We start from the raw sequence: 25,975 nt of genomic DNA, 5'->3' as shown, positions 1-25,975 counted from the left end.
CAATCCATGTATATTTATTCTCTATTCAGAAATTTATATTCACGCATTGAAGTGTACGCTTTTCAGATTTATTCAGTGCCTTTCACTGGAGTGCCTGGTAAATGACTGCCTCTTTTCTGAGCGGTAAAAATACATCACTCCTATCCTCAGAGTTTGTGTCCTAGTGTAATGTTGTTTAACTACGTCGTTCTGGTCATTTTATGCTGCGTAGGGGTGTGGTGCAGTTATTCAACGCTGTTCAGAAGCATCAGAAGAACGTTGATGAAAAGGTTAAAGAAGCTGGAGGCTCTATTAGAAAGCGTGCTAAGTTAATATCAACTGTTTCCAAGAAAGATTTCATCAGTGTCCTGAGAGGGATGGATGGAAGTACAAATGAGAAAAGTTCAACTGGAAAGAACTCAAAAGCCAAACAGGTAAGACTTTTATATAGGATTTATCAGACTTTAGCTTTTAGGGTTTTGAGGTGAAAAAGCATACCATGGAGTTACAGGATTTTTTTTTTCAGATTTTCTTAAAATTTCTACATGCTCACGCCTAATTTAAAAGTTTGTTTTCTTCCCTTTCATGATAGTTTATTTAGTATGAAAGTTGCCAATTACAGATGTCATGGCCTTGCTGTTAGAACTCAGGGACCAGTGGATTCAGATAACGTTCTTAGAGGTAGAGCCGCTTGCCTCCCGTCTGATATCTTGCCTTTTGTGCATCTTGTGAACTAGCAGCCTGAGGGAGGGATGCAGCTTCAGTTGAGACTTTAACCCACAGCGGGAACTGTAATGGTGTGTAACTTCTAAAATGAAGAATTGCAGCTTTGGGAAATACTGTGAGAATCCATCCTCGTGCTGAGGCAGCTTTGGTGTTACTTGGCTGGCTGGGATGTGAAGAACGTAAATACTTTTCACCATCTTCGGCATGAAACTTTACTCCTCCAGCCCTTTGACCTGTGAACCCCAATAGCTTTCTTTTTAATGTACCAGCTGACGGTTCTGAAATGTGCTTTACTCTCAAAAGGGCTGCGGTTTTTTTTAAATTAAAGCAAAGTACATAGTTGTATTTGATGGCTTGGTTTCTGTTGCCAACAAAGAGTACTTCAGTCAGGAAGTAAGAGTTTCTGTCATAAGTTTTTTGTTTGTGCTTTAGGAAAACAGTAGAAACTCTGGCAAGAAGAGCAGCTAGGAATTTCTTGCTAGCCTAGGATTGAAGTATTTTTCAAGTTCCTTGATTAAGTTGCCATTTTACCTGATTTTGACAAAAGTTTTCTAAGCTGTTTATGCTTTGTCTCTCTCTTGAAAATCAAAGGACTTAAATTTTGTATGTTTATGTAATAGCGGTGCTCACTGATGCTGCCATTTTAAAGTGTTGTCAGAAGTAATTATAGTCTTAAAAAAAAAGAAGTAATTATAAACACATGAACGCCATGTTTGGGGATTTACACTTTTTGGTTAGAAGTCTAACAGGCTGTGTTCTCACTAAGGATACTTGACTGTAAGAATTGGAGAAAGATCCAGCAGCATTGGATTAGAAAGAGCTAATGGGAAAATGGGAAAAGAAAGACTTTTTTTTTTCCTCTTGTTGGTTTCAAAGTAACTTTTAATAGAAGCTTTTGATTTTGCTTTGGGATTTTTTTTTTCCATGACTTATGAAAATGCATGAAAGGCTCTTTTCAATGGCATCATTGCGTTTTCTTTCTTACCATTTGCTCTTTTGCCCTTTACTTTCTTTTCTTCTACTTCTGTCATCACAGGCATAGTATTAATCTGCAACAAGGTCAAAAATTGCTTGAGATTTAAACCGAAGTGGCTTTGCTTTGAAAGTAATTTGTTTGTAGAACTATCTACCCCATGCCAGCCATACCCTGGCACATTTCTTCCTTTTAAAGATGTTTGTTTTCATTTTGATTTTATATCTATGGAGAAATATTAAGTACCTGTTTGTACCAGGTGCTACCTTTGTATCATTTAAAGTGTTAAAATTTGGATAGACACATGACTTCAAGTAGATAAGTAAACGAGATTACCATGGCAACATACAAAGTCCAGATTAGTATGTCCAGACTGTTGGTTATCATCAGTGACACTTGGTACAACAGACTATAAGTTAAGTGTCTGTCCCTGTTTGTGCAGAGAATTTCGAAGTAACTGAATTATTCATTTAAGACATAGATGAGTAGGTCTATGTAGGTTACTTGAATTGAAGAGAGGGAGGGAAGGCCAAGGTGGGAATAGATTTGGTGTGCCAAAACACTAGTCAGACATCAATGAACTGGATAAAGGATGATATTAATTAAGTAGAGAATAAGGTTTCCCTTTTTTCTCTTATTTTACCTTGTCCTGGCACCATTACTTCCCTGCATTTTCCTAAAAGATGCTCTTTCTCTTCTCCTACAATCTGACAGAAGAGCTTTTATGGACGTTGCTCATTTTCTCTTTTCTGGGCAAATTGTATTCAGAACACAGGCTTTTAATCTTGTATTCCTAATACTGTGAAATCTTTAAAATTAGAGTCCAGCTGGATTCACTGGCAGCTGTCTGAGGATACCAGTCTGGAAATGCCTTCACTATTTCTTCAGCCCATTTACCTGATTATACCTGTTATTCATGGCTGTGACGTTAAAGTTCAAAAACAGGAAAAGAGTCAGCAGTTTTATAATAAGCAAAGCTGAGAAGAGTTGTAACATAGAGGTTGGATCCGTTATAGTCAACATGCCTTAGGAGTGCTATTGGTGCTGTGTGTGGTTTGCTTTTTTGTTTGTTTGCTTGTTTGTTCATTTGTTTTTGACTCCTTAGGAACACTTATGACTTGGGAATTTATTCTTAAGAACCCCTTTTCAAGAATTTGCATACTCCTGCAAGATACAGGAACTTTGACATTTTGACAAATGTTTCCTTATGGCCCTAAACAAGTTACTTTTCTCCAAGCCTTTTTTCTTTTTTTCTGAATTAAATTTTTTAAAATTTTATTTTCAAAGCAATAGGAGCACAGTCTCAGAAGTGAACTATGACTAAATAAAATAGCCAGTACCCTTCCCCACCCCCCACCCCTTGTCTTGTCCCCTCACCTTAAGGTAAAAGATCTTTCTCCTAGTATTTACCTCCATGTATCAAATAATGTTTATACTATTTCATTATCAGTATTAGATATCATCTTTTGTGGCAGATAGGGAGTTGACATTCTTAGCATCCCTTCCCTCCCATCCATCTCATACGTAGTCCTTCCAGTATAGTATGGTCATGTTTTTGGCTAAATCAGTATTCAGTGTCAGCATTGTTCACTGCTGAGCAAAGTAATGGACAATGATATTTTCTTTCTTTAACATAATTTCTTACAGTTTTTGTTTTCCTGGAATTAACAGTTGCCTCTTTTTTTCGTTTGCTCAGTTTTATGCATCAGAGTCTTCCAGTACTCTTCAGAGGAACTGTAAACCCTGCTCAGTACTGCCTGCTTTGGTCATCCTGGTGCAAGCTAGACTGATTGTTTTTTACCTGGTATACACTGTTTTCAGCTTGGCTTTATTACTCTCCTGGGAATTCCCTTTGCCTCTTTCCTGTGCAGTAACCTCTGTTTCTTGGACTAAATGTCTTACTTTCTCTCGGCTCTCTCCCTCACTTTGATGAGGTTACATTTACCAGTAGCTTTCTGGGAAAGGGCATGCTTTATTTTAACTCATACTTTAACTGATGTGTTGGCTGGATATATGTAGTGGGTTGAGTGGTGGCCCCCAAAATGCTAAGTCCATGTCCTAATTCTCAGAAGCTGTGAATGTACCTTGTTTGGAAAGAGTCTTTGCAGGTGTAATTGACTTACAGATCTTGAGATGAAGAGACTGTGCTGAATTATCTACATGAGCCCTAAATCCAGTGACAGATATCCTGATAAGAGGCACATGAGAGATTTGACAGACAGAAGCAGAAGAGGCAGGTGACCACAGAGGCAGAGGTTGGGGTGGTAGATGCAGGTGGAAGAATGCCGACCACAACTAGAAGCTGGAGGAGGCGGAGAGCCAGTTCCCCCCTCCAGCCCTCAGGAGGTGAGGTCTTGCCAGGTAGGAGCTGTGGGAGGATAAACAGCTGTTGTTTTAAGCCACCCAGTTGGTGGTAATAATACTACAGCAGCCGTGGGAAGCAAATACAATCTAGATGTCCATGTTAGAAATGATTTTCCCTCAGAAATTCGAAGTTACTGTTTCATTTTCCTATTTCTTTTTTGCCAGTGCGAGGTCCAGTGCTGTTCTGATTTCTGATTCTTTACCCTGGAACCCTGGGGGCCGTCTCCTTATCTCTGCTGTTCTCAAACTTTGCAGTGAAATGCCCCGGGCTGCTTGTTCCCTCCTGTGCTAGACCATGGGAGGCGCTGTCAGTCCAGGGAGAAGCTCGTGCTCCAGCACGTCTAGACGGCTCGTTTTGTTTGATTTAATGTCTTTGATTCTTTTTATCCCTTTTTTTCTGTTTTCTCTTTCTGGAATTCCAGCTAATTGGTTGTTAGATCTGGATCGATCCTCTTATTTGCATTATTTTTTCCCCTCTAAACTTCTCTCTTTCTCTGTTGCCTTTCTGGGGAAGTTCTTTGATTTCTGCTCCTTAACTGGAATTGTAAAAATGTGTGACTTTGTATTTTTAAATTTTGAAGAGCTTTGTTTTGTTCTTGGGATCCTATTGCTATTTCATGAAAGCACTGTCTGTTCTCTTTGGGGAATTGATTGTAGGCATCTTAAATTTTTCTTTTACTAGGAGTTGTTTTAATCTCTTCTGAATTAATTTTTTGCCGTTTTGGCCTGTTTTTTCAGTTGGATGACTTTCTTAAGTACATGGTGATCTTCACTGTCCGTTCATATTTAAGAAGAAAGTACTAGAGAGTTGTTTGAACATTCCAGTGTGAGTGCCCAGAGTCTGCTGGTTCGTGAGCTCAGCTATAGAAGAACCAAGTAGAGTTGGTTCTTCCATTGGGGTGTCCGGATGTCAGTTTCTATAGGTCTTTCTTTTGGGACCTTGTGTCTTTTCTGAAGAAGACTCCTAACAATCTGCTGCCTGTGTCTGGGGTGAGAACTTGCTGCCAGTATTCTTGGAGCAGAATACAGGGATTGTCTTTGGGGCTTCAGCATTCAGTATGTAGACGTATTCAATACAAGCTCTTTGTGTCAACCAGTGTTTCCGAGTCCAAGTCCTCTTTGGTTTAATATCCTCAGGGAGTGCACTACCTGTCCCTGTTAGGGTCAGTCACCTGTCTCCATAAGCTGGGGAGGGGACCGGGAGGTCTAACTGCTTCTTGTACAGACTCTCAGCCAATCTTCTGTTTTTATCCCACCCTTTACCCTCACCTCCACCCACTGCCCCCGGTTCCTGAGCATGGATCCACTGTTTTTCACTTAAACATCAGCTTTCTTTGCTCTGTAATTGGTTACTGCTATTCTGTCTAGTTTTCATTCCCCCCAAATTTGTTGGCATATTGTGTCTACTATTGTTTTCTCTTGTGTTTTGTTTTCTCATATGTTTATAGCTTTTTAACCTTTATTTTAATTTTATTAGGCTTTTAAGACTTGGAGATAAATGCATGTCTGATGTTCAGTTGGAAGACTTCCCTTTTATTTTAAAAGGAAATTAATCTTATAGCTTCCTATTACTTAGATAGAATTACTGGTAGTCTTAAGTTGATTATAAAGTATTTCACAAACAATAAACCTTTAAATCTTTGGTAGTAGACATTTTTAATGGTTTGAAGTGAATTATTAAATAATGTATAAGCATAATTCCTAAAATGTAGCTTTATAAAGAGGAAAATGTCTACATTAAGCAGATACAAGCACCTCTGTTTCTCTGGGTTTGCATCTTCTTTGAAAATAATCCTTATGATTATCTCTGTTCCTTTGAGGGTCTTTAGGTATTTGGATTCATGCTCTGGCACATGTGTGTTTAGCATTGTTTCTTAGAAAATAAAGGAGGAAAGAGAGTATATGCTTTTTAAAATATTTGATTAGTGTGTTGATTTTGTTTTTTAATCAGATAAATAGAACGACTGATTCGTTTCAAGTCACATAGCTATGCTTTGTAAGTATTTGAAGGGTGGTGTGTATCTGTGTGCTATGTGTCTGCATTTGGCTTATTTCATGCTTTTGTATTTACTGTTTTTGTGAGCTGCAGCTTCAGCTGTTTAAAGGCTGCTTATTTCGTTTAAAACTGTCACCTTCAAGGCTTTTGGTGCCTAGATGGGAGTAATTTTTGATATATTCCAAAGGCTGCCCTTTTATCGTTAGCTGTTTATCAAGACATTTTTAATCCTTTCATCCTGCTGACTTGGATAATATTGTTGCCTTCAGAACTTTTTTTTACCTTTTTCTTTCCTAATTTTGTTATATGTAGTCATTATTTCTGGAGTAAAGTACTTGGGAACTCATATGTTAGGAAGCCTTCCTTAGGGCCAAAAAAAAAAGATGTGATTGTTTTTTAAAGATTATTTTTAGGGAAAGAGATTTTGAAATGACTTACAAGTATTTTAAAAGATGTCACACTGATATATTAAATTTTATCTGAGTCATTAATTACTGCACTTTATTCCTTGGAGCTGAGCCTGGGTACTGCAAAGTGAAACAGAGAGGTACTTGGTGGGCTCATTTCAGAAGAGATAATAGCTAATATTTGTCAGTCAGAAAAGGTTTCACTAGTGCTTAGGGCAGTTATTATTCTAAGTATTTTTCATCTCTGAAAGATGACCTATTCTTTCAGTTATGTAAGTAAGGTTTAATTTTTTTTTTAATAATTGTGTATAATCATGTTAAGCCAGGTCATTTGTGCAGAGGATGTACATCACTGTAATAAATGTAAACACATTACACCTTGGCATTCACAAATTTAACACTCTTTTTTTTCTTTTTTAAAATTCCTCGTATTGCAAAGCTTTTGTGCAGAAGTATGTCACTTATTGGTGTGTTCATTACCCAGTATTCACGTCTCAATAATGCCCATTGTTTCCTCTGTCCACCGTCATATCATGTCACAGTAAATCTTATGAAATCAACATAGGGGACTTAGTTTTTGTTTTGTTTTGTTTTGTTTTGTTTTTTGTATTCTTGTGAGGTAGGGCTGTGAAAAGGAACACTGTCAGTGGAAATGAGAAAGCCTAAGAAGAGAAGGATTCTTAGCCAAAAAGATAGAAATTTGGCATAGAATATTGAATGTCAAATTCAGTAGAAGTTTGGTTCTTTGAATGAATCAGTCCACCAAATATTTCATACAGAAACAAGGAGAGAAAAACCATTTGAAAAATTGTTTTAGTTTGTGTTCTAGGTAGTATAGATGATAGCTCATGCTTAAAGTTGGAGAAATTATGCTGTGAGAATGTTCATGGAAAATGTGACTCTTGAGAGGAATGTGCTTTGGAAGACTAGAAGAACCTTAGCTTTGATTTTTAAATGCCATGAAGCAAACGTAGTGAAGGCACTAGTTCATCCACTGGACCAGCCTAGTCCACGGGTAAAGGTGCTCTGAGTATCAGAAGGAACATTTTTCATTAACAGTGAATTCAGATGATAACGGGGGAAGAGGCACCAGTGAGCGATACTTCTTTTGAAGTGTTTGCTGTCAAGCTAAAGAATTTCACGAAGGTCACAAATTGGAGCAAGTGTTCAGTGTTACTGAAACCAGCCTCTGTTGAAACACAGTCTTTGAAAATACTTAAAAGAAATGAAATAAGCATCAGAGAATAAAGCCATAATCAGTAGACATTTTCACTAGTAATAATTTAGGGAAATGGAGGCGGTGCCCCTCGTTTTTACTTCTTTTCAAAGCCTACCTAAGCAGTTGAAAAGGAAAAAAAGAACTGCCAATCATTGTACTACTACAGGGGGAAAAACGCCTAGCACTTTTCCAATTTTTCACATTCTTTATAATTTTCTTTCTTTTTTCTTCTTCAATAGAGGTTAGAATAAAGGGTGTTTACCGATGGGTGGGAAGGTGGAAAAAGGGATTCTGAGGAATTTGGAATCAGATGTTTTTAAGTCTTATACCCTCTGAAGGAATTTGGACTTTATTCCTTAGGCATTTGGAAGCCAGTTGTAATTTTCTATTAGGTTAGTGATCTGATCAGATTTGATTATTTTTAAGAAGAAGCAGGCTGAATGCTGGAAAGCCAGTGTCAGAGGACCAGCTGATGGGAGGCTGTGGGCATAGTCAAAGCAAGAGGGAGAAATCAAACTAAGGCTGTGTGGGGTCAGTGGGTGGAGGGTGAAGAGAAAAGAAGAACCAGATTTGAGAGGCAGTTTTGAGGTTTACTTGGTCTGGGACTGACATGACTCCGAGGCATAAAAGAGAGGGAGGAGTGGTGGGTGACGGTGAGCTTGAAGTCTTGGGAGACTCAGAAATGGTGATGGCTTTCACGAAATCGACACTGGAAAACATGGAACATGTTTGAGAGGTAAAAATTTTTGGAGGCAGTGTCTGCTCCAGGTTGTAATCAGAAATGAGATGGATGACAGTAAAGATCAGGTTAGATATAGGTGTGGGGAGAGGCAGCGGGTTAATGCGGGAAACAAGGCGCAAGGGAGCAGGCAGCAGAGAAGCTGTGTGTGTGGACGGAGGCCACCTGGTGCAGGGGCCGATGAGCCCTGCAGTCTCGGTCCCGACACCCTAGGGACGTGTTTGCCTGTTTATCCCATCAGGGAAGGTGCTTGATGTATTTTAGAAATAGAAACATTTTTAGGTTTAAAGAATTAATTGTCAGCTATTTGGAGGAAGATCTCCAATCCAGAACCTGTAAATCCCTGCCTTGCACCAGATGAGTGAAGCTCTGTACCAATCACGGACCAGCACGGGGCAGGGCACCCGGACTGACTCCCTGGGGCGGACCCTGAGTGATGGGGATTTGGTTTTGAAGGTTAAATGGTATTTAGGATACTGTTTTTAAGGAAGCAGCAAACACTTACATTTTGTATAAGAAAAGTTTTCATTAGAAATTTGTTTTAATTTCTAAGGGAATAGTAGCTTCCTTCCCCCATTTAGAACACATACCTGTCTGGAGTGACCTGTTTGCCCAATCTGTTGAATAATCAAGATTTTAATAATGTAGAGCTGTTAATTTTTTTTCCCGTACCTTTCAAAGTTGTGATTATTCCTTTTGCTCTTTTCTTGAAAAGTTCAGATTTCTTGGAAATTTAAGTGCCTATTTTCTTAAAGGTGGTACTGAAGCAAAGGCGATGCATTTTGAGTCTGTACGTCTCTAAGGAGGGTATATTGGCTGCTGTTAGGAGACCTTTGAGACTGTATGTTACGTAACTCTTGAATCACAGACTTTCTACAAGATTTTCATTTATTTGAATTTGCCAGTGTATCAGTTTCAGCTTTTGTTCTGTTATAATGAAACCACATAATAATTTTCTAGTAAGGCAAAGTGCTAGCTAGTTTCCGTTAGAAAGTCATTTCTTTAGTGATTGCAGGGCAAATTTCAATCAAAATCAAGGGGAAAAGTAACTGAAAGAGACTAGAGAAAAAAATTTTTTTCAATTAATTTTTTTTCTGAGTTTGTAATGTGAGCACTTTAAGTGTCAAACGTAGAGTTAAGTTAGGGGGCTCTATTTCTCCTGTATTTCTCATAGTTGGCAGCCATGTAATGTCTTCACAGCTCGGTCTTCAGTGGTGGGAATACCTTGGAAATACCTGGCTTATTTGGTCTCTTGGTAACTTAGACCTAGACTCTGAATGGCTGTATGCTTTTAAAGCTGTATGTTCCTCCTGGTTCATAGACCTACTGAACGCCTGCTCTCAAAGGAGGAAGCTAGGAATGGAGGGACTCCTCACGCAGGTCCCTACGTGGTGTTGCAGCAACTCTCAGGGCTCAATTTTAAAAATTGGGGCTATGGAAGGCAGGCAGTGGGGTGGAGAAAGATGCTGTCCTCAAGTTGCCCCTGCATCACGGGGCCACTGTGTTTTACTCTCACACAAAAGCGGCTCTAACAGGAATGTGTGGAATGCTAACTTTGTAAATAATTCGGCTTAATGTTTGTTTACTGAAAATGCCTAAATAGATTAGAGTTTAGACAAAAGAGAGTTTGAAATGAGAATGAGGGTGATTGTACACATTGCTTTTGATGGGAACAGTTTAAAGCCAGCTTCTCTTTGCACTCAACTTCTTTTAGAATACGCTGTTTAATTTTAACGTAGGGTGGTTTCTGATTTGAAGAGCCATTGTAATCAGAGTGAACTTATGTTTGTCAGTGTGGTAACGGGGAGCATTTGACTTGGGGGAAATACGGGTATGAGTGAAGAATATAATTACCGAGCTGCTGTGGAAATCTTTAGTTACTGTTAAAATAAAAATTAATAATGGTGCCATACATCTTCTGGCTGTCTTTGAAACGTTCTGTTTGAACTTGCTGAAGTGGCTGCTCTGCAGGATTTTCATCAGTGAGGTAGAGGCCTTTTTTTTTTTTAAGTGTCCTGCACAAATTGTGTCTTATACCATGTGTTTGCACTTACGTACGTTTTTTAAAAATCAAAAGAATATCTTACCGTTTCTTGCTGAAAATCATCATTTTCTTGTTGTAGGTAGTTGAGAATGTGTTTGGGGATGTATGATGTATTATACATAGTGTCAGGGACCACAGACTAGAAAGCGGACGGCCTGGCTTCAGGACACGTGGCCTGCCATTTACTGCAGGTGGATTGCTTACCCACACCAAACCTCAGGTTTCTTCTCCATTTAAGATAACCATTCTAGTAGTAATAGAGATACTCTGAGAGTCAAATGAGTTAGTGTATGTATTAAGTGCTTAGAATTACAACAATGCTCAGCACATAGCACTATATAAATGTTTGCAATTTTAAAAATTTTGTGTTGCATGTCATTAGTAGAGTGAGTTTCTTACATTCAGTTCTTATTTTTCCTAACAGGTAGTAGTCAAAGATGAAACTAGTTTGAAAGGAAACTGTTACTACTACTGACTTACTGGATAATCCAAAAATTGTCCAATAATTGAATGAAAATTGTGTTTAGATTTGGAAAGTTCTCTCTCGTTTTAGGTTTGTCTGGTCTAGTAATGTATAGTTCTTACAAAATAATAAATGGGGGGGCCTAGAAATGTGTCCACTTTCTCTTGCTTTGTCTTCTCAAGCTGTGGTTGAACTATGTTACTTAAAAGATTTTCCTTACCAAGAGAAGTGTGGTTTCTAAATGGATGCTTTCATATTATTTGAATGTCCTGATCTTTGTGAATAGTGTGCAAAACACCAGTAGATGATTACAGATGTCCCGAGTTGGGGATTCTGTGGATAATATGGTGACAGCAGTGGAGGATCTGGGAGGGGCCTTATTGTTTCCTTTGCCCCAGGTACTATGGAAGGTGTTTTCACATAATTATCACTTTAAGAAATACTAAAACTCCCATTTTAGAGGTGAAAAACCCAAGGTCAAGTTAAATGACATTTCTCTGGTAACACTGATAATAATTGACAGAATCTGGATTAAAACCCAGTCTGTATTGCTCCAAAATCCTGTTTCAGCCATCAATGTCTCCTGCTTACAATACTGAGATGCTTTTGTTAGAAGCAGAGCTCTCTCTGTTTTCTCACCCAGATGAACTACAAAGAAGTGGGGCTGACTAGGAAAGGAGCAAATACACCTTTCCCCATCTGTCTCTCGCCTTTCAGCATCCATCAGTAAGCCTTGCCTAAAACAGTTATGTCGTTTGGAATTTACAGAATGGTGATTTTTTTTCATTTATTTTCTATTTACTTATTTATTTATTTTTCTAGGGATGAATTTAAGTTCCTAAAGATGTGGGCTAATGTCCCTTTCCCTTTAATTACTGCTTTCTGGAGTGAGGAGTTGGTTTAACAGTCATCTCCAGTGCTGGCTGGCTGAGCCTGCTTTCCCTCTTCCTTTTGTCTTTGTGGTTGTTTTGTTTTGTTTTGTTTTGTTTTGTTTTGTTTTGTTTTAAATATCATGGACGTAGGAATTTTTATGTGTTCAATATCTTACAATCATTATGCTTTTGCTTTTTGGTGCTTAAATTCACAAATGAGGCAATGGGAACCAGTGCAAACTGGCTCTTGTGCCCTTTTGCCATGACCCCATTTTTCTTTGAGTACCTCCTTGCTTCCTGGGACAACAAGCTGTCCCAGACCGAACCTTGAACTTCCTGTGCCCCAGACTTGGAATCATCCATTTGTCCAAGGAGCTCCAGTGAGACAATTCATTTATTTTGAAAGTCTTTTGTTGACTTCGGTAGATTGATCGATAGTGTGCATATTCTCTGCTAGGTATAACTTACTCGCGTTGTACAGCTGCTTCATGGCAGCAGATGAAATAACAAAACAACAGTGTAGTGGATGAAAAAAACGCATCAGAGAAGTGTGTTTTATGGAGTATTAGGCCGGAATTCTTGGAAAGCCAGGCAGAATTCGTTATTTATTTATTTATTTATTTATTTATTTTTTCAGAGAGCTCTATACATTTAATATGTTCTTGGGCTATAATTAAAGGTGACATAATTTCAACATCTTGGTCTTTCTTCCTAGGATATCCTACTAAATACTTTTCTAGTTTGCTTGGATCTTAGAAATTACCCATCTGAATTTATAAACTATACAAGAATCTAGAAACTAAACAAATAGTTAACAAAAATGAAGCCCAAGTGGGCTTGTTACCTGGAATACCATCCTAGCGGAATAGTTAAACGAACTAAAACAAGTTTGTGAAGGAATGGAGAAGGCAAAATTGATAAAGACAGTTAGGAATTGCTTATTAAGCGTTCTTTGAGAATCAGAAAAATTGAGTTTGTTTAGATGTGAATGGCCTCTCAGCTGCGTTTTAGAGAGAACTCTTATCGCTGCTGACTCCATTTTGATTTTCCTTCCACAAATGTAGGGGAGATTACTAACTACAGTTGTAAGTAGCTTACAAAAATTTGCAGCAGCAAAGGTATTAAGATAAATTTAGCCAGTGATACGAACCTTTTTTAATTTAGGTGAAACTAAATTAAAATGTAAAACAGAACATCCTTCTTAGGCAAAACAATGAAATCAACTGTTGCTGATTGCTAAATATAGATATGATTATGATGTTTATTTTTTTAGGATTTGTCTTTAATTTTCCCCCTTCAAATGCTTGAAATGAGGTTAAGCTCTTAATTATTTGGTATTAGACTGATGAGTAATTCCAAACCTCTGTTTTCAGTTCTCTTTTCAGTAGCTGCCCATGTATGTTTGAACCTTGAAATGGAAGCTGATTAACATTTTTAAGGGTTGTCTTCATCTTCAAAATCAACACAGAACTGCTTCTGTATGATCTTGATTAAATATTTGTATAAAACCAGGCCAATGAAGGAGGGGACTACTTTGTTTCCTTGCATCATATGGTTTTCATTACAGTTTTGTGTTTAAGTCAGTTTTATTTTTCAGTTGATGTAGGCACAGAAAGTTGTCTTGTAGGTTGCTTTAGGTCATTGAATCATTGCTGCCTTGGAATAACCCTGACAGATTTCATAAGCTGCTAAATTTTGATCATTCTAGTCTATACTTCGATGTCGGCACAACTTCCAGCTAGTGGTGGTGATCTGTGCCTCACATGTACAGTATGGCTGTCTCTTAACATTATATTTATACCAAGGTTAAGAATGGGAAGTACCTTTAATTTCTTTGAAGTCCTAAACTTTCTCACGTGTAGTGTTGTAGTCAGTGGTTAACAGTGATTCAAATCCAGAACTCTCTTGGTTTTTATTCCTATTGTCAACATAATACATCAAGTTGCCACTACTTCTATTTTACAAACAGAAACCTTTAATTCTCATGATGTCTTAGCATTTAATGAAATCTATTTAGGGATCCCTCTAGGCAAATTTTTCCAGTGAATGACACGTTTGGAATTTACCTCTGATCCTTTTCTTTGTAGGTGCTCCAAATATTTAGGAAGTTTTTATACTTAACGGTAAATCATCTTTATAGAAAAGATCCCGTAAGTTGAAATTATATAAATCTATTGTATGAGATAATTTGCCCAAGATCTGACTTCCATAGAAATTAACCTAAAGCATATTCAGTTGTTTTCAGTGCATTTTAGTGCTCATTCTCCTGTGTAATTTTTAGGTTATAACAGACAATTTAGTAATATATATTTAATAAGTTTTGGAGCAGTGTAATATTGTGGAAAGAACTTGGACTTTGGAATCAAATGGATTGGGGTTGAAGTATTGACTCAGTCATTTATTAACTGTGAACTTAAGTAATTTGCTTCACTTCTGTGAGCCTTAGTTTCTTCGTAAAAGATGAGAAAGATGATAGCTATCTGGCTAAGAATCTTAAGAGAATTAGAAGTAAGGCAATATTATGTAAAGTGTCTGGCACATAATATCTTCATGGTCTAATTTATAGTATAATTTTTTTTTCATTGAGTAAGTTGGAAAGGAAAGCAGAATCATTATGGTTAATAAAACCAGAAAGGTTTCTTGAGGGAAGTTTTCTAGGAAGATGTTGGAGGAGGCTTATAAAACTTAGGTTCTGTGGAAATGGTTGAGGAATAGTTTGTTTTCTCATTTCTTGTCCTGTTTTTTCCTTTTAAAATTAATTTTTACTTATGCATGTAGTTTAAAAGACCACATTTTGCCAAAAAGTTCATTACATAAAGCAATTTTCTGCCCCATTCTGTCTGCTCTGCGCGGCTCTGACCCCAGGGCGACCTGGGCAGCCAGGCTCCTTTAGTTAGTTCTGCCGGCGTTTGTATGTCGCTGTATTTCCAGCTGTCACAATGATGTCTTCTGATTCGTCAATGTGCAGTGCTATCTGTTAGCTTTCTATTATTGTAGGCGAAGATTTCATTCTCTTACACAGTCTCTTTCCTCTCCACATAGTTACTTTTTGTTAATTCAGTATTCAACATTTATTGTTATGCCTTTGTAAGTATTATTTACAGCTGAAAGCTATAATATTTTTTACTTAGGTTTCCTTCCTGTTTTTCCTGAAATTAGTAATTGCCTTGATTTTATATTTAACTTTCTTAGTTTGTTTAGTTTTTCCAAATCAGATTACCTCAGGTAATATATCTATTGTAATAGCTTGCTTTGAGACACCCTCTCCTAGAATCCTGCGTTTTCCTTTTTCCGGGCTGATTGCTCTCTTGGGCCGCTTCACAGTTGTCACCCTGGGACTTAAATTTCCTGTGATCCTTGGGATGTTCCTGGATTGGATTCCCTATTTCCTAGATCTTATATCTCCTTTCTTGATGTACTCCCACTGATTAGGTAAAACATACCCTTGGAGGGTTTTGTCAAGTTGAAATGATGGGACTGTGGCAGATGGCCTGGTGCTGACGACAGCGCTCAGCATCCTTCCCTGAAATCACTGCTCCAGGCTTCCCTCCCTGTCTGACCTGTCGTCCCCGTGCCAGAGTCTCCATTCCCTCTCATCCTGAACACGCCCTCTTTCCTGTGTTGGATTTCCTTTTTTTTTCCTTCCTGTATCTTTTGGTTTACTCCATCTTTTTGTGGAGGACATTCTCAGTTTAATTGAAAGTAAAGTTTTGGATACTCTACTTGTCCTTACACTTGAATAACAGTGTGTCTGGGTATTAAATGTTAAATTGGAAATTCTTTTCCTTTAAATTTTTGAAAGCTTGCATCTATTGCTTTTTTGCTTCCAGTGTTGCTGTAGGAGAATCTGAATCTATTCTAATTCCTGATCTTCTGTATGTATGTGATGTGTTGTTTTCTTTCTGGAAGCTTATTGGATCTTTTAGACCTATTCTGAAATTTTACATGATGTCTTTGATGTGGCTCTGTTTTTCTTTGGTGTTTTAGACATTCAAGAGGGCTCTTTTCATCCTAGAAGTGTGTGTCCTTAACTTTTGGGAAATTTTCTTGAGGTATTTCATGAATTTTTCTCCTTCATTTTTGCACAGCTGTCTGTAGACCTGTTATTTGTATATTAAACCTCCTGACTGGTCCTCCAGCTATCTTACTTTTTCTTCTGTTTCCCATCACTTTTTTCTTTTTACTCTTTTTTTTTTTTTTTGCATGATTTCCTCAGCTTTATCTCCTCACCCTTTTTTTGTTTCTGCTATCATGGTTTTAATTACAAGCTCTTTGTTATTCTGTTAGTCTCTTTTTGAAAATAGCAACTGTTCTCATTTTGTGAGTGTGATGTAATCTCCGCTAACTCTTCAGGGATATTAATGGTATTTTAGCCTCAGTTTTCTTTATTTGAATAGTTTCTTTTTCCTACACGTTGCTTTAAAAAATTTTGTGTTTATGTTATTCTCAGTCTTCCTTTTGATGAACTTTAGTTGTCTGTTCATGATTAGAACAATTAATCCTAAACAGGTGATTGGAAGCTTGTGGAAGTTGTCCACATGACATGCGAGCTTAAATGTAGCCTTCTCTCGGTGAGTTATTGATTAACCACTGGTTAGATTTTCTATAGCGTATTCCTGATCTCCTGCCTGGAGAAAATCTGCCTACCAGCATTTTGGGAACCCAATGTGAGGAGAGGGCTGGGACTCGTTACTGGGGATGAGGGGAGACAGAGAGTGAGAGAGAGAGAGTGTGTGTGTGTGTGTGTGTGTGTGTTTAGGGGTCGGTGAGGTTGGAATCTTGAAGTCTGTTCTCAACATAACTTTTACCTAGTGCTCTTTAGTTTGGTCCTTCCATTCCTACCCTCGCCTTCAGAAGTACCCAGAACTGCCAGTTCCTAGGGTTTTTGTTTTTCGTTTCTTCCTCCCCGAAGGTTCTGCAGTGTAAAGTGGGTTAGTTGTCGGCCTGACAGTTGCAGTTGCAGGATTCAGCTCCCTTGGGTTTGCCAAAGCAGTTTGCTCTAGTCCATCTGCTTCCACCGCCTAAACTTGTATTGCTGTTTTCCTCCTTGGATCTTGTCCTTGTGAATTGTATCTTTTAAAACAACAGGTCCGTTTTGTTGTGCTCAAGTTTGCAGTTGAGCAGGACGGGTTGTTTACGTTCGAACAGTCACCTTAATGCAGACTGCCTTTTTCCTTGCTGTCTGTTCCTTCGCCACGTGGAGGCACTACAGTTAAAGGGTCATTCTGTTGCCTTTAAAACAGTTTTCTTTCTTGAGCTGCCATCTTGCGAGATACTATAGAAAAATATCTGTTTTTAAAACCGATCAGTCCATACGTCTTAATACTAAATTTTCTGTTGTCTCTTCTCCATCTTGTTGCTCCGTCATGTAGAAATGCGACCATAACGTAGCTTGAATGATGGCAGTCTGTAAGACATCCAAGGCTGTGTGAGATTGGATTCCAAAATCTGAAATCTTTTCTCTCTCAGCCACAAAGTGTACTTGATCTTACAGCAGTGAACAAAAACGGTCACTAAGAAGTATTTGTCCTTTTATTTGGTGATTCTCAGGCTTTAGCAAGCATCAGGAGCACTGATTGTCTTAATAAAAACAGATTAAACCCGAGTTTCTGATTCAGTTGGTCCGGAGCAGGGCCTGAGATTTTGAATTCCTAACAAGTGATTCTGACGCTGGTCTGGGGGCCTCACTTTGGGACCTCCCTGATATAGGCTGTGTTGATTACTTGAAAACCAAAAACACCACCATCCAAACCCCCCAATAAAGCTTTACTTCATTGTTACCTTAAAACTGGACAGTTGAGCGAGGCTTGGAATTTATCCTGCTGTCACTCTCTGCCTCAGCTGTCCCTTTACTTAATTATCTTTCAAGGCAAGTGTGGGAGGCAGAGGTCTAACACTTTAATTACTGAATCCCTTCCTATGGTCCACTGTTGCCCTTTCTTTCTGAACTGCCTATGGAAGTTTTGTCCTCGTCCTCCCCCCTTCCTTCCCTCCTTTTCTGTGGTGCCTGCAGTGTTGCGGTGCAGCAGAAGTCGGCTCTCTGGGCGAGCTCACGTGGAGGCAGGTCTGCCGGCTGTCGCTGGGGAACATGTTGAGAGCATGTCGGTGTAGTTACTTAAACACGGAGGCTTCTCAGTGAGGTTGTGCACGCTCGCGTGTAAACACAAACACCACCATCAGGCTGAGTCTTTACTAGACAGTAATTTGTGTCTGCCTCCATCAGGAAGCATACACTTGTTAGAACTGAATTGAAACCTTTGAATAGTTAATTTGGCAGGCCAGAGAGGTGTTACTGGTTGTAAGTGGATCTCTGTTCATTGGGAACAGCTCTCTTAAGTAGGGTGAGGAGATTGGCAAAGAAAACGTGGGTGGAATTAGGGCAAATGACCTTTTATCCGGTTAGGTAACCTAATCTAATAGAAGCAGAAATCGTTGTGGGAATGTAGGCTTGATACTGCAGAAATGGGGTGGAGAGGTGTTCGCGTGCTCCACCAGCAGCCTTCGGGAGCAGTGAAGGAGAAAGGCAGTTTCTATCAGTGTGGCATGAAAAGCCCTGGAACCGTTGGTTTTTAACTAGCACAGATGTTTTTTGTTTCTTTATGTTGGTTAAATTATAGTACAAAGTGTACTATTTGATTTACTAAGTCAGTGCTGAACTCTTTGCTCACATTTATGTGCTGTCCGGTCTTCATGTTCTGTTTAGGAACGAGCCCTGCTTGCTTCTTTGATCCCAGGAAGACAGGAGTACTGCAGCCAATGAGACATTTTTTCTTGTTCGTAATAGTGTCCTTTTGTTTTGTTTAGTTTTTTTAATGGTATGACTGTTTCAGGGCCATATATATATATATATGTATATATATATATATATACTTTTTTTTTAATAAAAGGTAGCTTCAGCAGAATTAGACAGTCTTTTAACCCAGCAAATGTCTTTAATATCTTTTCTCTTAGTAATTGCTTTTAATGATTAATGGCTCGCGTAAGATAGTATTTTCTAACCAAATGTCATAGGTTCTTACATATTTAGAGAGATTTTTCCCACATTTCTGTGAATGGAATAAGAAGAGCACAGACTGTTACGTCCATGAAGACAGGGGCTTTGTTTTGCTCATCAGCTTATTTCCAACACTGAGAACAGTATTTGATTTGCAGCTCACAGTAAATATATATGGAATGAAGGGGGAATAAAAAATTCAGCATCCTGCATTACCTTATTAATACCACAAGGTGGTACTGTTGTACCATGAAATAAGCAGTGTGTAATTCTTAGACTCTCATACATAGATTTATATAAACCCTATGAATAAACAAAATGAGTTGACTACTTTTATGTTTATTGCTTGTTTCAGTTATTTATAGCTTTAGCATGTGATTAGTCTTTTGATTACATGATTTGGGCAGGCAATGAGGTCATAACCTAAACAAAGAACATTTGGTTCAAATTTTTATCAAATGTTAAATGAGAGCATCTATAAAAACCTAGCAGAGTGTCAGGTGAGTTTCATTTTTCTCTCCTTTAATTTATTTTGGGTTAAAAGCCTTTGTTAAATTTCTATTGGTGTTAAAATATTTTGCCAAACATTTTCTAATAAGTTATCACTGAATGTTAAGCAATATTTTGTAAGTCTGTTTTGATTGTCAGAAGATTTTAAAAACTGATACCAAATCTAGATTTTACTATATTTTCCCCCTACTGCAAAAAATAAATTTTTAATTTTGCTTCTTGTATGAGGTTAAAATATTTTGTTACCACACTACAAGTTAATCTATAATTTGTCTTGGTTTCACTCCTGTTGTAAAACTAAGTATTGACAAGTTTATTTTGTAGCTTGGATTTTTTTTTCATTTCCTTATGATTAAATTGACTTTCGACTATCTTGATTGTGTGATTTTCCTCAGACTGAAGCAAAATCAGAAGAGAGCCCAGGATGGACTATCCTACGTGACGATTTCATGATGGGAGCGTCCATGAAAGACTGGGACAAAGAAAGCGATGGACCAGATGACAGCAGGCCAGGATCTGAAAGTGATTCTGACACATAAAGCTGTATAAGAAGCACAGTTTGCAGTCATTTTATTTTTCTTAGAAAAACACTTCATGCTCCAAAAGTTGGGGGATTACAAAGATACCATTTGTAGGAAAGCCGAAAGACTTTCACTATTGCCAACTTTGGTGTTTTCCTTTTTCTTGTAAACTTTGTTAAGCATATATTTCAAACCTTGTATAATTTTAAGCATTGTTCCTCAGAACATTTGTAAAAAGAAGTGTTTCTACTTGAGATATACATTTTTTCAGGTTCGTTTTGGTTTACATATTGGCCATGGATACTGGTGTTTTATTTCACTATCACCGATGTTTATGGCAGTGCAATACCAATTCATAATTAAAATGAACTCCTTGAAGTTAATATTTTTCAGCCTTCCAACTTCAGACCTATATATGTAGAGTTTTGGAGGAGAAAGGTTGTTACTTGTTTTGGTGAGCTTTTGAGAAAACCTATGTAGCAAAAACTTTATAGTATTTCTGATTTATGGTGATTTTGTTTTTAGATACTCTGGCAAATATGATTTAGGAAACATCAAATCTCTACTTTTATATGCTAATTAATATGTATATAATAATGACAGACTTATTTTAAGTGTTAGGTTATTTTCATATAAGATTTACCAAGGTGGAAGGTCTCATGTTTAACTTATGCAATGAGGCATCATTTCTTAGGAAGCATATTTGACATCTTCTAGTTTCTCTCTCTCTCCCTCCTTTTTTTTCCCACCTAAATATTTGAGTTAGCTAAAACTCTTTTATGGACTGACTGACCGAGGTGGAAATTCTCGAGTTTAACTTATGCAATGACGCATCATTTCTTGGGAAGCATATTTGACGTCTTCTAGTTGGGTGACTGTTAGTATCTAGCTGTTAAACAAAAAGAAAAAAGAAAGCAAGACTGTTAGTATCATTACAGAATTTCTGTGAAACTTGGTGTAAGATCCAGAGCTTGTCAGGGAGTTACTTAATAAAAGTGATCTGTTCTTTTTTAAAAGGATCCATCCTTTTCTCCGTCTTTCCATGATAAAAATAATTCCCCTCCCCCTACCCATTTGCACATGTTTGCATCTGTTACGTATCGAAGGGTAACCCTCCCCTCCAAACTGCTAGAGAAGAGCCTGCAAACCCATTTGAGTGTTACACGTGTTATGTAACTAAAATTAAGTTAGTCCATGGCCTGGTATTTGTTATCCTAAAGGAAGGTAAACATCTAAGGTATCAAGTAGTTCAACCAGCAAAGCTCAAAATACATTTTTGTATTTATCCAAACTTTTGAAATTTAGTGTCTTCTTAAATTAGAGAACTGGTTTTGTCAGTGTAATAAGTAAATGTAATCAGATATACCTCATTAGTAACACAAGCGTGCTAAACATCTCAGTGTACCTTAACACACATAACTATTTCAGTATAACCTAACACGAAGATCATTTTGAAGAAAAATACTTGCAGGACCTAAAAACTTTTTTCTTCTCAGAATTAAAGATTTTACTTAATTTTTTTGCTATTAATCTGTTTCTGAATCATAATGAAGCTTTGCAAAAATTCTTCTGAATAGGACAGTCAGGTGATAGAAATGGGTAAATAATGCTTAGTAAAAAAGTTATTTTTGAAACATATACTCATTGTGTAGCCCTTGGTTTAATTTAGAAAAATTGAGCAAGATTTTTCAAACTGAAAATAAGAGAATATTGTTAGATTTTCTTCTTTTAGGAATTAGTTTATTCCAAAATAAAATTGAGTTGCCCCAGTAGGAAAAAAAAAAACCGTATCACTTATGTTAGGAGGCTTTTAAAGCATACGTAAATTACATGAGATAATTTTTAATCATAAAGATGGATTTTTATATGTATTAGTATTTCTGCATATTGGCTATCAAATATTTAAGCAAAATACCACCACATATGAATCTAAGGATGAGCATATTATTTTAGAAATTAAATGTGTCTCTTTAGATGAATATTTGAAATAGTCTGGCTCTGTCATCACTACCCTACAGTATTTTACCTACAACATGTAAATTCTTCTGACATCAGTCAGGTAAATAATTCTGCATCTGTCTTATCTTTCGATACTGTCTCGAGTTCTTTAACGAGGGAAAAGAGAAAGACCAGCACTGCTGTATCTGCCCCTCCTCGAGTGATGTAAACATAACAATATTTGGATTGCACTTTTGGTAACTATTTAGGGTAACAGAGTAATAGAAATGATTTATTTTTATTTGTTTAAAAAGAACTGTGGAAAATAGTAACCAGGTAACTAGTAACTAGGTGTGATCTTACTCCCTTAGCTGGGTATCCAGGTGGCTGGGGTGAAGGTTCTTAGTATTAGCATAGTTGAGTGTTGCTTGTTTCTTGTTTTTAGGCATCAAAATGTCACAAAGATAATACCTGTTGTAGACTGACAGTAACTTAGAACCACCACAGTAGTCTTTGCACTTTAACTTAGAGGACTGAATTTATTTTCAGGTTACCTGGACTTGTATGTAAATCAAGTAAATTTTGGAAAACCTCTTAGGGCTTTTTAAGCAATGTGCTGTTGCACATATGAACATACTTAATATTCAGTGGCCACCAACCAAACTAATCCTGCCACCCAAGATGGTCTTCAGGAAATGTGCATACAGTATTGTAACTATAAAGCCATCTAATTACAGTTTATAAATGCCTCAAGGTGTCCTAGTTCAACATGTAACAGCAGAGAAGTTGTAAGGTGGAAGTGTGCACAGAAACATGGATAAACTGAAGGCGTGCAGTGTGTTGTTAAGGAGTTAAAGGAATGGTAAAGCCTAAAAAATGGCTGTAGAGGACTCTTTATAGAGCATGAAAATCTTCTTTAGAAGAGAGAGGAGGAGGTCCAATAAGTAAGTTGATAGTTTTGTGTCTTTTGGATAACTTTTTTCCTCCCTGTGTGTTTACTTTTTTGTTATTTTATTATAGATTTTTATTAATATATGTGTTGAAAGAGTTGTAAGTGAAATGGGATAGACGTTTTATTTTTTTCAGTCTGTTTAATGACCACAGAGTACCCTTACTGTGCTTAGTAGATTGATATATTCGTGCCACACGAACTTCACTTTAAAACAAACGTTTGAAATATCAGTAGATATATTTTTTAACATTTGTAGTTTCTTAAGGAAGTGTGTGCGTGTGTGTGTGTGTGTCTTGGTCCAGGCTGCAATCCAGGTACCTTAGACTGTGTGGCTAAAACAGCAAACATTTATTTCTCATGGTTCTGGAGGCTGGGGAGTCCGAGGTGCTAGCAGATTTGATGTCTGATAAGCACCCTCTTCCTGGTTTGTAGATAGCTGACTTCTTGCTGTCTTTACCTGGGGCAGAGAGGGGTCATCTTTCTCAGTGTCTCTCTTCTACGGGCACTAATCCCGTTTGTGAAGGCTCCACCCTCATGACCTAATTACCTCCTAAAGGGCTCCACCTCCGATACTGTCTTCTTGGGGAATAGGACTTCTACATGTGAATTGGCGAGGGGACAGAAAGTCAGTCCATAGCAATGTATAAAATAGCAAATGGTGCATTTTTAACGTAGATGTGAAATAACTTCAGCTACTATTGTTTCTTCACGAATACTTCCTAATAGAATTAAAAAAAGTTAAGTGAAACATTTAGCGTTAATTGAGCACCTGTACCAGGAATCGTGCTGGAATTATCTGAGTGATGATATTGTTTATGGCAAAATAAGGGGTCATCTTACTCCTGTAAAAGTAAAAAAATTGAATTTTCTCTTCCTTTTTAAAGTTGACTTCCTGCAGTAAGTGCCCACTGTGTGATCTGAATTGTGTAACAGTTTGGATTACCAGTGGTGACTTGAAATAAATCAGTTCTCTACCATGACTTTAAAAATATTTGTTAAAAGATAACCTTTGAAAAAACTATCATAATAAACTCTAAGCTGTACGGTAATAGGGGTCCTAGAGTAACCACGCTTGTCCCAGGCTGTGAAGAGGTCGGTTCGTCTGTACTGTGTCGATGGTGACTTCATTTTTCTTTGGAAACCATTTTCAGTTGAGAGAAGCAGAGTTCATTCTGCTCTTCCCTTAAATTCATCTGTTAGAATCAAAGTCACTGATCCCTGTCTCTGCTCAGAATATTAGTGATAGGTAGTGAGTCTGTTAAGCCCTGCAGATATTATGAGTACGAAGACTATTTGAGGTAAATTGGCAGTTAGAACAAATTTTGGAAAGGGGAGAGAGAACTACTCCGTGCCTACAAAAAGCTCTCTCATTCCTTCCCCAAGAAAGCAGGAGTCTGAATTTTGGCCAGCTGGACAGATGAATCTTACTCTTGCAGCAAAGGTAGGCCTGGCGAATTTTTCCTCTGCGTGAGCTTTTCTGAAACTTGATTAAATGTATCAATCAGGAGGGCCTATGAACAGATTTGGAAGTAAAATACTGTTTGGGATAGGCGACGACATTCAGGATAGAGACTGGTGGTTAACAACATACTAAGAGTTGCAGTGAATCCAGAATTTTATAGATTGAAGCCACCTTCCAACAATTCTTAAATAATTTTAGATTCTCTAACGGGTGTTTTCTAGCTTCGAACCACATTAATACTGTTCGTCTGGTTTTCTAAGCATAATTGCACGGGGTTATGATACAGTGCTTTTTATCTAAGCGTGTAAGGAAACTTCGGTGCCCAGAAAAGCTGTCTTCAGAGACCGTTACAGAATATGTTTTACTCTAAGGATATCTGGTCCGACGCCCACCCCACCCCGCCCCGTAGCAGGAGTTACATATTTAGCTTTCTGTTAAATGCCCTTTGGTTTTCATCCGAGTAGTTGCATAAGGATGTATGTTGGCGCAGTGGGCCTAATTCCTTAGAATTTTGGTCTCTACATCAGCACTGTCCGACAGGACTTTCTGTGATAGTGGAGATACTCGCTACCTCCGCGGTTCCATATGGTTGCACATGTGGCTGTTGAAAGCGTTTCAGATGTGGCTAGGGATACAGAGAAACGGAAGTTTTGATTCTACGTAGTTACTAAGTTTTAAAAGCTGCATATGGCTGGTGGTGGTCTGTCTACCAATGAGGAAAATAAAAGTTACAGAGCATATTTTTAGTCTATTGCAACATCAGTAATCATAAGTCTAGCTTGAATTTCTCCCATAAACTTCTATGGGTACAATTATATACAAATATACTGGTGTGACTTTATTGATTAAATTTTTGCCGATTTCCTTTTCACAATTTGTGTTTTTAAAAAGATATAATAAGTTGCTTTATAGTTATTTCCAGTGGCAAATTGTCCTTCCATTTTAGGCCACTGTTCATAACATGCAGCATTTAATTTTGTAGTATGGTTATCTTCAGCTTTCAGAATGAGCATACTGAACTCTAAGTCTCATTACTGTCCTCTGAAAGAAGTTTGTGATGCAGGAGAAAAGACATACTGTGAGCTGTCAGAGCAAATAGCTGATGCCGCCTCAGCCAGTGAATTCCAGCGCTGTGGGCTTCCGTTGGAGCCTCCTCATTTGGGAGGTTTCCTGAGGAAGTGTCTTCAGTTGCAGAGCTCCCAACTTGTCCAGCAGCTCCGATCTATTCCAGCACACAGTTGACATCCTGCCAGAGCAAATGGAGGTTGCAGATTTGGGGGAAAAAAAAAACTCAAAAAACCCCAGAAAACAAAGAAGCACGATGAGCATTATTAGCACAGCCAGTTTAAAATGATGAGGTGTTAACCACATTTGTATAAATAACAGTTTCTCTAACCCCTGAATCATTAGCTTGCATTTTTAATGCAATCGGTTCATAAACATCAAAGCAAGAACACCAAATTTGTATGGGGTCAAGATCAACTGGGGCTCTGAATGGGGAGACAGCTGAGAGCCGCGTCCTTGTGCGTGGGTGGCCTTGCAGCTGTTGATTCACCCTGAGGCTACTAGACAGTTGCCTCTCTGCGCTTGCTCAAAGAACCAGACTTCAGTCTTAGGTAAAAATGTATCCCCTGCCACGGAATGGACATAAACAGTGGATTGACATCAGCTCTCAAAACATCAGCAAGGCGGCCAGGCTCAGCAGTTAACCTGAAACACTGAGCAGTACCCAGCATAACATCAGGGCTGTGTCTCCATAATATTTGTCTTTGTACAATAACACCGGGCTCTCTTAAGTGTATTATAAATAGTCCAA

At 37.9% G+C, this 25,975-nt stretch overlaps 1 protein-coding gene across 1 annotated transcript in view; it reads left to right on the top strand.

The window, feature by feature from the left end:
* The window catches only part of RRP15 (ribosomal RNA processing 15 homolog), a 34,960-nt gene extending 14,134 nt beyond the window's left edge, over window positions 1-20,826 (top strand). Inside the window, exons 4-5 of the mRNA XM_031690122.2 lie at window positions 212-413; window positions 19,682-20,826. Of these exons, the coding sequence (XP_031545982.2) occupies window positions 212-413; window positions 19,682-19,825 (346 nt within the window). The 3' untranslated portion in view covers window positions 19,826-20,826. The remainder of the gene's footprint in view (window positions 1-211; window positions 414-19,681) is intronic.
* Window positions 20,827-25,975: the final 5,149 nt, after the last annotated feature.

This window comes from Vicugna pacos, chromosome 23 (genome assembly GCF_048564905.1).
Source record: "Vicugna pacos chromosome 23, VicPac4, whole genome shotgun sequence".
Taxonomy (NCBI): Eukaryota; Metazoa; Chordata; class Mammalia; order Artiodactyla; family Camelidae; genus Vicugna; species Vicugna pacos.
Note: the sequence above shows the minus strand (reverse complement) of the source record. Positions and strands in the feature narration are given on the sequence as shown.